At 41.0% G+C, this 12,698-nt stretch overlaps 1 protein-coding gene across 4 annotated transcripts; it reads left to right on the forward strand.

Moving 5' to 3' along the window:
* Nucleotides 1-338: 338 nt before the first annotated feature.
* On the forward strand, nucleotides 339-11,045 carry cers3a (ceramide synthase 3a). Of its 4 annotated transcripts, none has more exons than XM_028956751.1 (11): nucleotides 339-627; nucleotides 2,118-2,300; nucleotides 2,449-2,566; nucleotides 3,260-3,378; nucleotides 3,468-3,525; nucleotides 5,365-5,415; nucleotides 6,367-6,459; nucleotides 6,535-6,663; nucleotides 6,740-6,846; nucleotides 7,051-7,204; nucleotides 9,913-11,045. In XM_028956751.1, exons 2-11 carry the CDS (start codon nucleotides 2,128-2,130, stop codon nucleotides 10,024-10,026), a joined length of 1,116 nt encoding a protein of 371 aa, XP_028812584.1. In that variant the 5' UTR covers nucleotides 339-627; nucleotides 2,118-2,127; the 3' UTR covers nucleotides 10,027-11,045. The 4 variants fall into 4 exon arrangements, with proteins under 4 accessions (XP_028812584.1, XP_028812585.1, XP_028812583.1 ...); XM_028956752.1 differs by lacking the exon at nucleotides 339-627 and adding an exon at nucleotides 724-858; XM_028956750.1 differs by lacking the exon at nucleotides 339-627 and adding an exon at nucleotides 727-743.
* The last annotated feature ends 1,653 nt before the right edge of the window (nucleotides 11,046-12,698 follow it).

The following is a 12,698-nucleotide window of genomic DNA, read 5'->3' on the forward strand; positions in this document are numbered from 1 at the left end:
ACCCTAAGTTGCTCCAGGGAGACTGTCCCTGTAACTACTGATTGTAAGTCGCTCTGGATAAGGGCGTCTGATAAATGCTGTAAATGTAAATGTAAAGTCAACCGAGGAACCAGGATGGTCTAACCGCTTTCCTGTATTTGGACAGTTGCTAGATGTCCCCACCTCTAAAGTAAACACTTACACACCAAACATGACACGTGAGAACTCCCGAAAAGCTGTCCCAGAGTCCTGCCATGCTCTAACAACAAACAGTCCCATGTCGTTTGAGTCATTATCCCGACATCAGCTGACCTCGGTTGCACAATGCAAACGACAGCGTTAGACGAACCCCCAGGGTGGTGTTTTTCTCAGCCCAGGGCGCCCCACCTCTCAGGGTGCTTTCACGCTGGCCTGCTTAGCTACAAACACCAGGAGCTTGAAACAATGGCTGAGTGAGTTGCAAATTGGCTGGGCGGGACCTTAAAGAACTTCAGACAAAAGGCGAGCCGGTGCGGCCAACGCTGTTGTCATGCTTTTCACTTTCCCACCGTGAGCAGCAGTGCAGAGCCGCCGAGGGGCCGGCCCTTCACCTGCTCCTGTTCTCTCCCTCTCCCCGTCTTTCTCTCCAGAGAACGTGGCGGAAGAAAGGTATGTCTGTCTTCTCTCTCTTTTTTTTTTTTTTTTTTTTGCCCTCCCCTCCTCCCCATCCGAGCTTCTATCTTCACGTTTCAGACGGCCGTTGTTCTTGCTGTGAAACGCATGTGGTGAGGAGCCTGGGTGCTTTTTTTGTTGTTGTTGTGTGGGACTGTTACCTACGTGGCTGAGGTGATCTAATTTGACATTGAACATGACACATGCATGCAGCTGAAGGTCTTTACGGTAAGCTGCGTTGTGAGGACAGCTCCGTTGCTTTTCTGCTGGTGAAGGTAATTTCACTGCCTCTCTCACTCATGCTTCTTAAACCTTCTCATAACCTTTTTTTTGAATGCTCCCCATAGTTTTTAATCTCCAACTTCTTCTCCTCTTTCCTTAAAAGAATGTTTGTGTTTGTGAGCCAAGTGCTCATGGAGACTAATTCCAGTCCCAAAGTGTACCAGCCTGGCCTGCCATGAGTTAGAAGGGGAGAGGCATGCAGTGCACTGTGACACTGACCTTTAATCATTTTTATATTACTCGACCTTTAGATGTTGTCAAAGTACAATATGCCGTATGAACTCTGTGTGTGGACGTATTATTTAAGGGTTGCTTGGATCCTATTGGGCGTCAGTATATTTCTGGGTTGTGGGACCTGTGCAGGAAAAGTAAGGATTTACATTCCTGTTCATTAGGCAATGTTCTGTTATCTAGTTTGATATTTCATGTTAAATCTGGTTGTGTTAAAATGTTATTGCTGTGGAAAGTCCTGTAATACCTGTCTTGGTGGAGCCGTTGCATTTGAGCTTAGCTATTATATGAAATTCTATCAATAACCCACAATTACCTGTGTAATTTCATGCTGCCTATTGCTCAGAATGGAACTTGGTTTTCGTCTATTGAATATAAATATTTCCTACTTCTCAGTAACTGTTCCGGAATGTTGAGCAGAAATTAAAGACACTTTCTAACTCCATTGACTCTGTTAATAACTAATGGAGGCAGTTGTGTGTGTGTTTGTGTGCTGTCCTATGATTTTGCCTCAGGTCATCATTGCCCCTATTTATACTCGGTTCTATTTGGGCACTGCTGGTTTTCCAGAGTGAAGCACAAAAAGGCAACAAAACAAAGTCTCTGGTGCTGTTTCGGTTAAAAGGCTCACCTGGCATCATATTTGAAAAGCGACTGTCATTGTCGCGGTTGCTAGGCTGCAGCCACCACTCTTACGGAACTCTGGCGTTTGCTTTCGGTGTGACACAGAGAGAAACAGGGCACTTGTAAATATTTACATGGGACGTAAGGGAGTCCATACCACTGGCAAATGCAGTTAGGGTGGCTGTTTAGGGTGGCGGATTCTAGGATCACTTCTTTCTTTTGGTTATGAGTGCGTTAACTGTGGAATAAACTGTGGAATACATCATAATCTGTCTGATCTATCGTTCTGAGGCTGGGTTCAGCAGATCTACACGCGCCCTGCGGACATCCACAATTTATTTTTCTTGCAGCGCCTGCGGGATGATTGAGACCATCAGCGAGTGGTTCTGGTGGGACCGCTTATGGCTTCCTTACAATCTCACATGGTCCGACCTGGAGGACAAGGAAGGGCGTGCCTACGCCAAGGTTTCTCACCTCTATGTGACTGTCCCGCTGTCCTTCGCTTTCCTTGTAATCAGATACCTGTTTGAAAGGTAAGCCTGAATGTGTTGACTTCCTGGGGGAATTCTATGAAAAGTAATGATTTTTTTGTAGTGCTCTCCGCGTGAACTACTTTGGAAGATCGACAAAATAGGTGTCATTTGTGTTCTAAACTATTAACTGTTTCATGCACGTTTTTAGGTTTGTAGCCACACCATTGGCTGGCTGCCTTGGCATAAAAGAAGAGAACCGATATAAAGTAATAAGCAACTCAGTCCTTGAGCATTATTTTGTTACCCACTCCAAAAACCCTGGACAGGTACAGTACAGTCACCACCTTACACGATTTTTTATTCAGATTAGACTGTTTAAATCTTATGATTGAAACTGACTTTTCACCGTGCGGAATACATTACAATGGAGCAGAGGTGTCAATTGCTGTTAATATCGATTTGGTGGGAACTCTGGGACGTCTGGGGACATTATGCTAATTTACAGTAAATTATTGTACTTATATTTGGGGGAGCTGTGTTTGGATGTAACATGCGTGTGACAACGAAGGAGGGGGAATACACACGTACCAGGCCAAAGTGAAATTATTCGCATTTATTTACAGTGAGAAGTGAACAACCAACCAAAACCTAGAGTGCTGTACATCAACAACAACAACAACAACCGACAGGAGGAAGAAAACACACACAAACGGAGAGCCTATATACAGTTTACACGACACACCACTTAACACAGGCTTTTCTGCAGCTTTTCTCCAACACTCCCAAACTCTCCTCTCTATCTGATGAGTTGATGAGGTAGATGAGTTGATTGGTAGACTGATGATGAGGTAGGCAGAACAATCAATCCCAAACTCCACCCAGCAAACAGCCTGAAAGGGAAACAAACACAGAGCACCCCAAACCACTATACAGCCCAAAGGACGTAACAGTGGGTCACATATGCGTGATGCACCGAGAAACACAGTACACAGAAATCCAACCCGCCCATTGTTTCTCAGGCAGATATTGAAGGACTTTCCAAAAAATGCAGCTGGACAGCCAGACAGGTGGAACGCTGGTTCAGGAAGAGGCGCAACCAGGAGAGGCCCGGGGTCCTCAAGAAGTTCAGGGAAGCTAGGTACTGAGAAACTCTGCATGCAGTCATCTTTCAGTGCTCACTTCCAGTAAATTCATTTTTTTACTGTTGCTTCTGTCTGCCACTTGCAGTTGGAGATTTTTCTTCTACCTGTCCGCATTCATTGGTGGACTTGTAGCTCTTCATGATGTGAGTATGGATGTCAGCATGGAAAACCTGCATCATAAACATACCAAGCCTTTTCCCCCAAATGGTTTTAAAACCCATTTCATGTGGTTATTCCATGTAATTAGTGCACTAATAACATGCAAGGATGTCAGGAACAGTTTTCTATAGCAAAGATTCCTGGAGTGTTAAGGGGTTAAACTGCACATGCTTTAATTGCTAATAGGCCTGTAATGATAACAAATTTTGCTGGACGATAAATTGTCCCAGGAGTTATTGTGATAAACAATAATATTGTTGTTGTGAGACCATTTTCAACTGATGTCAATCAATACATTTTAATTTCTAAAGAACATTTAACACTGGGACTAGAAGACATTTTAATATCCAAAAAAAAACCCAAAACAAAATAACCAAAAACTATTAATAAAATGGATTGTGAAGTTTCTAAACAAAACCAGCATAAAAATATTAAACATTAGGCTCAGACAAGGAAAACAGTCAAAACTGCCAGTTAGGACCAAACAGAAAGTGAGCAACAGAAACAGGATAAAAGCAGATGCAGCCGATAAATTGTGAAAATGCTAAATAATACAGCCGCTCTTCAGCACTTGTGATGGTATGCAATGTTTCAAAATAAAATCCCTAAAATATAACCCCAAGCCAAACCCTATAATGTACGACTTTCACAAGGGTGAAAGTGCACAATGTAGGTGGATTTCCAAATGCAGTATGACCCCAAGCTGAAAGGCACTATATTAATGTATATTAAATCATCATTCCTGGTCTTTACATTTGGGTGTAGGTTCAATTATGGGTTCCAGAACATAGTGCAGCACATAGCGTGTTCGGTCTGACACCGACTTTAGCTTTCGGGAGACTTACGCTTGTCTCTTTATCTCTATCTTGCTCTGTCTTTCTTTAAATTCATGTTAAATATTTTTGTATGGTATCTCTTAAGGGTTTGTTCACAAAAAGCATGTTCCCCCTCTGGCATCGCTTGTGCACCACTATTTGAGAAGAGCTTGGTTAAATAAATAAATAAAAAGCACTGGAAAGAGCCGGTTTGCTAAAAAGAGCCGATATTTGGGGCAGTAGTGGCCTAGCGGTTAAGGAAGTGGCCCCGTAATCAGAATGCTGTCGGTTCGAATCTCGATCCACCAAGGTGCCACTGAGGTGCCACTGAGCAAAGCCCCGTCCCCACACACTGCTCCCCGGACACCTGTCACGGCTGCCCACTGCTCACCAAGGGTGGTGGATTAAAAACAGAGTGCTGTGACAATCATTTGGTAGAAAATCGAACAAGCATGCCAATGAAAAGTATTGCGCCTGTTAAAATTATTGACCTCATTTCAATTATTGTACAATGAATTGATTTATTGTTTATTGTGACAGGCCTAATTGCTAATTTCCTTCTTCGTTTCCTTCTTTTATCAAAGCTGTGTCTGCAGACCTTTGCTGATCAGTTTGGGGCACAGAGCTGTTGTCACCGTTGCTAGCGTACGGTTTTGTCTGAGTCTAGTGGACTGGACAGGAGGTCTTGTGTTCGCAGGGATGAAACTGATCTCCTCTATTAGTCTGGGCCTGAGGAGGGGCATCTGAGCTGAGCACAGTGGTTACCGATAACTGTGGGAATCCCCCAAGTCTGGGGGAACCTGGATGGGCACTGGAGACACTGTTCAGCAAGTGCAAAATCTGATTGCCATAATTGATATAAAAGACAACCAAACATTCCACTGCACGTAAATAAAATTTAATTGCATGTAATACTTATCCATGCACTGATACATTGTGGTCATATTGTTTTATGATTATTAACATATTTAGCTATCTGCTTAATCTGCTGTATTGTTTTTCTTGCAGAAAGAATGGTTTTATGATACTTGGGAGGTGTGGGTCGGCTACCCAAAGCAGGTGAGTACTGAACTTAAAATTCAGCTAACGGACATTCATTTACTTGCAACTTTTATGTTGCAAAATACATATGACTTACTTAAAATTAGTGTTATTAACAAGTTTATTTAGCTAAATATTAAATTTTACTATGTACTATTAAAGGTCAGCCAACTTCATTTTCATGAAAAAGTATTTGCAATAATAAGTTAATTACTTCTCTAAAATATTCGAATGTATTTATTTTTTACATACACAACATTAAGAAATGTCTTAACCTCAGTCAGATTAAATTGAAATACAAAACAACGGCAGTTTTATTTCAAGATAAATTATTTAATGTATATCGTAGATAGGCGATAACCTGGCAGTGTTGAATTCTGCTTTTGAAAATGCTTGGTAAAAGTTCAAGTTCAACTAACTCAATACTGTTTGGAACTTCACAAAAGAAGAAAATGTTCGATATCCATTTATCCATTCCATTAAGTTCAATTAAAGTTTGACCAACTCATTAATATAAAACTTATATTATGCTTGACTAAGTTTTACTTACTAACCCTGTGAATAATTTTTAGAGTGTGAGCTGTAATCAGGTTCTGATTGGTTTCATCCAAAAAAAAATGTCTGATAAGTCTCAAGCTGGTCCAGATCCATATGCAATTCACTGGAATGAAGCAATGTTCCAGGAAATAAATGAATTTTTCCCACCCAGGGTGCCGGGCCTAATGCAGTCACTCTGCTGACGAAAACAATGCTTTTTAAAAATCTCATTCAGTTCTCTGCTTACAAATAATAACCTGTGTGACTGAAAGGGTTTTACATCTGTACATGTTATGGGGCATTTTGTAATTCCATCAGGGCACAAAAAATCTGCTTTGACTGTTCTGTTCTGTCAATGACAATGATTTTTTTTGTTCTTAAATGTTAAGCCACTCCTTATTTTATACACATATTTTTTTGTTGTTTCTCCAGTCAATGCTTAATTCCCAGTACTGGTACTATGTACTGGAGATGAGTTTCTACTGGTCTCTCCTGTTCAGCATTACATTTGATGTCAAAAGAAAAGTAAGTTCCATTCATTCATCCAGATGTTTCAATTTACATTTTACATGTTTTTCCCTCTGTGCAATCAAATTGCAGGATTTCAATGAGCAGATCATCCACCATTTGGCAACATTAACTCTACTGGCGTTCTCCTGGTGTGCAAACTACATTCGTATAGGAACTTTAGTTTTGCTCACTCACGACGCTTCAGACATTTTACTTGAGGTGTGTTCACATTTCATTGTTTTTCCTGCTTCCAATTTATGTCAGTTTACCACAAACCTCTTCTCTCTTGTTGCAGTCTGCCAAGTTGTTCAATTACGCTAAATGGGAGCGAACGTGCAATTCCCTCTTCGTAGTGTTTGCCATTGTGTTCATGGTGACTCGTCTTGTGATATTCCCATTTTGGTGAGTATTTGGAGTTGGTGGTACGTGCATATTAAGAAACTGATTAAAGTTATATCAAAAATGCTATTAGTTTAGTTTGCTCAGATATTAATTCAAAAACATTTGTTTATATTCTAACTCTGGCTGCACTTTTCAGTTATTTTTCTTTTTATGTATGTTTTCTTTATTATGTATGCCCCTTGAATGGCTCTGAATCTCTTTCAGGATTATTCACTGCACTTGGGTATATCCTCCATACTACTATCCACCTTTCTTTGGATATTACTTCTTCAACGTCATGCTTGTGATCCTGTTACTTTTGCACATATTCTGGGCGTACCTCATTCTGCGGATGGTGAAGAAGTTTCTGTTTGGCAGCGTAAGTAAATCCACGGTTCTCATCAAACCAGACAAACAATTAAGATCAATTGAATTCTGTCTTTTTGTTTATATGATCAGAAGATATGTGGTGATGGAAGTTCATCAAGGTCTTATCATTAAACGACTGAAGAAGTGTAGATGCCAATGTTGGGCTTATTGAACTTGAGCTAATCTCAAGTTAAAGAGGTTATAGTGAGAGACTTGTGTTTGAAAACCCCAGCAAGCTGATTAAACTGCAAGTCAAATATGTTCATTCTGCAAATGTGCTTGTAGGTCAGTGAGGTAGACCGCAGTAGTTGAAGACACTGAGAAAGTGTGCCTTCAGACCCAAATAGAGACGTCCCCAGGGTATACTTTTATCATTTGATATGAGAGAGAGAGCCACTAAGCTTTTCTGAGACTAGCTAAATGAACTCTTTGTTCTCCGCAGATAAAAGAGATAAATCCTTGTGTTAAGAAAGCTCTACCTGGGGGCTTGACACGGTGTAAACTTTGAGCACAATGTGCATGATGGGCCCTGAGGAGGAAGCGTTCCTTCCACATTCCTCATATTTTTTCATGAATCGCTCTACATTACACGCCTATCTGTGCTAAAAGATGTCATTTTTCAGACATGCCAGTTACTGTTATGCAGCATAGGCCAGAATTCCAGCATCATTAGCAGTAGTTATACATTGATAGACACACCTATCTTACTGTGTCATACAAACTTTGGACTTTTGTACTAATAATGTACCATTAATAGATCACTTATTATTTTACATTGGGTGTTCAAAATGACTGTTCAAATGACTATAGTATATAGAATTCTTTTTTTTTATTATTTTACATTAGCACTGCTCATATGTTTCAATGTTTTTAAAATATCATTAAGCAGGCCTATCATGAAATGTGACACTTTTATTATTATTTTTATGTTCATATGATATGTGATATTATACTATAACCATAGGTCATGAAATTGCAATATTTAAAGAATATTAAACTTTTTAATATGCTGGCAATGTCACATCCATATTCTTAATTGAATCGGGGTGTGACATCACCTCAGTCAATTAGAAATGTAAAACCAAAAAAGCAGATATATAGTGAAACACTGCAACACAGCACACAGTGACACAACAAAATGTGTCCTCTGCTTTTAACCATCACCCTTGGGGCGCCCGGAGAGCAGTGTGTGGGGACGGTGCTTTGCTCAGTGGCACCTCAGGGGCACCTTGGAATTTGAACCAGCAACCTTCTGATTACGTGGCCACTTCATTAACCGCTAGGCCACCACTGTTTTTGTCCTCAGCGACAATCAAATCAATGCACACTTATCCCTCAGTTTTTGATTAGTGATTATGTTATCATCTTTGCTGTCCTTGGACAAGCAGTCAAGTCGTACCATAATACATTTCATTACAAACATTTTCTCAGGTGTGCTGCAATCATGGATTTTTTGTAGCATTGGACAGGTGCAGGTGGTCGGAACCGGACTCAGTTGCAGACTGACAGTAGCTGATGAACCGGGAATGTGAGAGTTACACTACATAGTGCTTTGAGGGGCAAGTCTCCCTCCCCTTTGACCGCCACTAATTTGCTACAAAGCGAACAGCTCAACAGAGGTCGCCATTGAGCTACCTGGAGGAATAAGGAAAGCTACATCAGAATGCTCTTCATTGACTTCAGCTCGGCTTTAATACCATCATCCCCAACATCAGAAAACTGTCTGATCTGGGAATACAACCACTCACCTGCTCCTGAATCGAGGCGTTTTTGACTTTCTCAAAAACGCCTGCCCCGACAGTAAGACTGGGACCCCATCTATCCTCTACCAGGAAGTTGTACATTGCTGTACACTGCGGACTGGAGACCTACCCACATCAGCAACACAATAATCATGTTACATCACTGGTGGGGCTGATCTTCGGTGGGAATTATCCTGTCTATAGGGATAAGGGCCTGAGGCTGTCTGAGTTGTGGCTGGCAAATTACCTGGCTCTGAACACTAACAAAACAAAAGAGATCATCCTGGACTAAAGAAGATACAGGGTAGATCAAGTCCTACTCTACACCAAGAGTGACTGTGTGGGGAGGGTGCACACCCTCACCTTCCTGGGCACCACAATCTCTGCCGACCTCTCCTAGAATGCTAACACCAGAGCGGTCATTAAGAAGGCACAGCAGCGTCTGCACGTCCTGAGAGGGCTCAGAAGAATTAACATAAGTGAGAAGCTGCTGGTGACCTTCTACCACTCCAGAGGGTAGTCAAGACTGCATTTACTCATCCCGCTGCCCTCAACAGAGCTGAGGGAATCTTCAGAGACCCGGCCCGTTCAACCTCCTGCCCTCTGGGAAGAGCTATAGGTCTCTCAGCAGTAGGACCAACAGGCTCAGAGACAGTTTCTTCCCACAATCTCAGAGCTATGTGCAGTAATCTCAACTATGTACAATGCTTCAATACTGACCTGTAAAATGCCTGTCACCTTTGCCCACAACATTATGTTCCATCTTAATTAATGCAGTTGTTAATGTATGTTAGTTATTAGTTATGCCTTTACTGTCGTTGCACTAAAGCAAGATGCTACATATAAAACAAAACTGCAGGGGCTACAGACAATACATGCAGTTATACAACAAACCCCAGTATGTCTGGTAAATACTAGACATGAAGGAAGGTGCATAGCCTTCTTATTTAACGTCTTGTTTGACTTTTTCTCACAGTTGACCAAAGATGAAAGAAGTGACAATGAAGAGGAGGAAAGCGAGAACAGCATGACAGAAGAATGTGAAGGACATCAGAAGGTCACTAATGGCAGTGGTGTTAACCACCACTGATGCCTGGCACCACTCTGAGCACAGGGTGCCACGTTCCTGTCTGGAGTAGCGTGGAGCTTTGGACCAGCCGTGGGTTTGTGCTACAGAGGAGGAAAAACACAAACAACCATTGCAGGCGAGAAAACAAAGGCTTTGATTTATTACTATAGAAAATGGACCTGAGCCCATTCGACATCTTTCATTAATGCAAACAATGCTGTACTGTGTCAGCAGAGACTTTGTGGTTCTTGGCATGGTCTGAGCTGCAACACTTATTTGTTAATATAAAAAGTGTTGGTTAAAGCACAGCATCGCATGAAGGGGCTGAGAGATCAGGCAACCAATAAACATTGTTGTCTCGCTCTGTCGCACTGAGATTACTGCTGTGCTGTACATCGTGGTGAGATCTTCATGCTTAAAGAACATTCCACATTTTTCCTCTGCAGGTAAGAGGAGAACAGATAAAAATGGAGGAAAACATTTTTTTTTTCTTTTTTTCCAGATGATATTTTGTTTGAAAATTGAGAGCTGTGATGCTGAACCCTTGCATTTCTGTGAAACACTGTGAAACACCTTGATGAATAGCATCTATGCATGGCTTCATGCATAGTGTGACGATGTGTTGTGAAATTAGGATTAGAGAACTTGCAGGGAGTCCAGTGGAGCGAACAAAGGCCATCTCCTCCTCGCAATACCGGCTGATTTACTAGTGAAGCACTGAGCACGTAGCAACAATGCGCTCCTGACGATCATGTGAAATATTTTCGAATGGGCACACGTGCCCTCAGGTCTGATTCCCAGTGTGAACTTTAACTTTACTAATGAAGGTGTTGAAGGCATTCTTAATGTAGACAAATGAATGGAATAGTTTAAAAAAAAAAAAACAATTTCTTAATGGTCTATCTGTGTTAGCGTCGACACTGTGACCAACTAGGAAGGTTCAGATATCAGATATTTAAGGCAGCTGTTTCCCATAATTTATGACAATACTACTTTCCCTCTGACTGTGCTGAGTTGAAATAAAAAGAAGTTTGGCAAAACCCTCTTTTGGTCATTTCTGTTATTTTGGTATTATGTGTAATAATGATTGGTATGGATATTATATGTCGTGGTAAAGTCCTTCCCTTCTCTCTGTATATATATATGGACGGACTTCACCATGACACACACTTGTCCAATTTGTTCTAGGCGTGTCCATCCGCTACTAGACAAAGCAAAGCTGGCTCAGAATCTCTCTGTAGTCTCCGGGATGCTTTCCAATGAAGAGATGAACAGCATGTTGTTGTTGCCAAAATGCATAAATACATCTGGATTCACTGTGTTTGTTCTCAGCCAGCTGGGTAAATAATTTCATTTAACTCGGTGTAAAATGCTTATTCAAGGCTACTGCCAAAATTATTTCAAGACATGATGTGCACAGGCTTGTGAAAGGCATCTAAATGTAACATGAAGCGATTGTTTCCGACTTCTGTCATTTGGATGATATAGTGCAGAACGCACCACATTAACTCCTCATGCAGAAAAGACATCAGGTGTGTATGAGGCTGGGCGGTACATCGGAATAAAAAGATAATTAGTTCCACTACATCAAGGCACTGACTGATTAAAACACAGATCAGATATATTTTTGAATATTATTATTAAAATGTTCATGAGTGTATGGTGTTAAGTTTGTAGAAATACCTGATTGTCAGCAAACTCCAAACGAGCGTAGACCCAGCTTGGAGAAGTATGCAGCACCCGAGGGGGTGTTGAGGGCGGTGTTGGTGAGGGGTAGTGGTGTCCGGTTCTTGACAGTGATTTTTTCGAGGCCACGGTAGTCAATGCAGGTGTAACCCATGGTTGAAGTATAATAATTTAAACTAAATAAGTATTAATAATAATTATTCAATAATAAATGGAAAGTCATTTAATGGGACCAAAACAAGCAAATTACCGCCACCTAGTGGGTAAATGGGGAGACGTTTAATTACTAGAAAAAAAGAAAAATAGTTAAAGAGAAAGAAAAAACGTGCCTGTTGTTCCCCGATTTGGACCAGAAACCCAATTTGGACAGCGCATGCATGCATGTGCGTACTCTGAAAGCCACCGTGGTACTGCCTAAATCTAACCCTACTCCTAAACCCCACGCATGCACAGTCCACATCGGGTTTCTGGTCCAAATCGTGTAGCCACAGTGCCTGTAGCGTAGCGTGATAGAGAAGAGACGCAACGAAAAAGAAAGAGAAAAGAAACCAGAACACAATCCGAGTCAACCTGGATGTATGAACTCACCAAATTCTGGGGAAATATAGTTGTATGTTTATTGGCTACATATCGTTTGGACTGAGTTAAATGAGGTTTAATAAGTTAGATTTAGACAAACTAAAATATAAATCAATTGAACTATATAAATAGGACAAAACATTAAAGAAGTGATTAGCACCAAATATCAACAATCAATATCAGTGGCAAATAAGGGAAATGATTTTTATTTCTACATTTCTTAATTGTGTTCTTTTTTCCTCTCTGTTTAATTAAATCATTCATCAACTTAAAAGCTTTGTTTATGCTGCTGTTGTTGTACTGCTCTCACTCCTGAACCTATGTGCACCTGAAGTGGATGATTTAGGGCCACCCAGGTGTTAAAGTGAAGTGATTGTCATTGTGATACACAGCAGCACAGCACAAGGTGACACAACGAAATGTGTCCT

Source organism: Denticeps clupeoides, chromosome 16 (assembly GCF_900700375.1).
Source record: "Denticeps clupeoides chromosome 16, fDenClu1.1, whole genome shotgun sequence".
In the NCBI taxonomy this organism is placed as follows: domain Eukaryota; kingdom Metazoa; phylum Chordata; class Actinopteri; order Clupeiformes; family Denticipitidae; genus Denticeps; species Denticeps clupeoides.

Coding starts and splice junctions, on each gene's coding strand:
- cers3a (XM_028956750.1), top strand. Junction 2,301..2,448: donor ATCAGATACCTGTTTGAAAG/GTAAGCCTGAAT, acceptor GCACGTTTTTAG/GTTTGTAGCCACACCATTGG. Junction 7,205..9,912: donor AGAAGTTTCTGTTTGGCAGC/GTAAGTAAATCC, acceptor TTTTTCTCACAG/TTGACCAAAGATGAAAGAAG.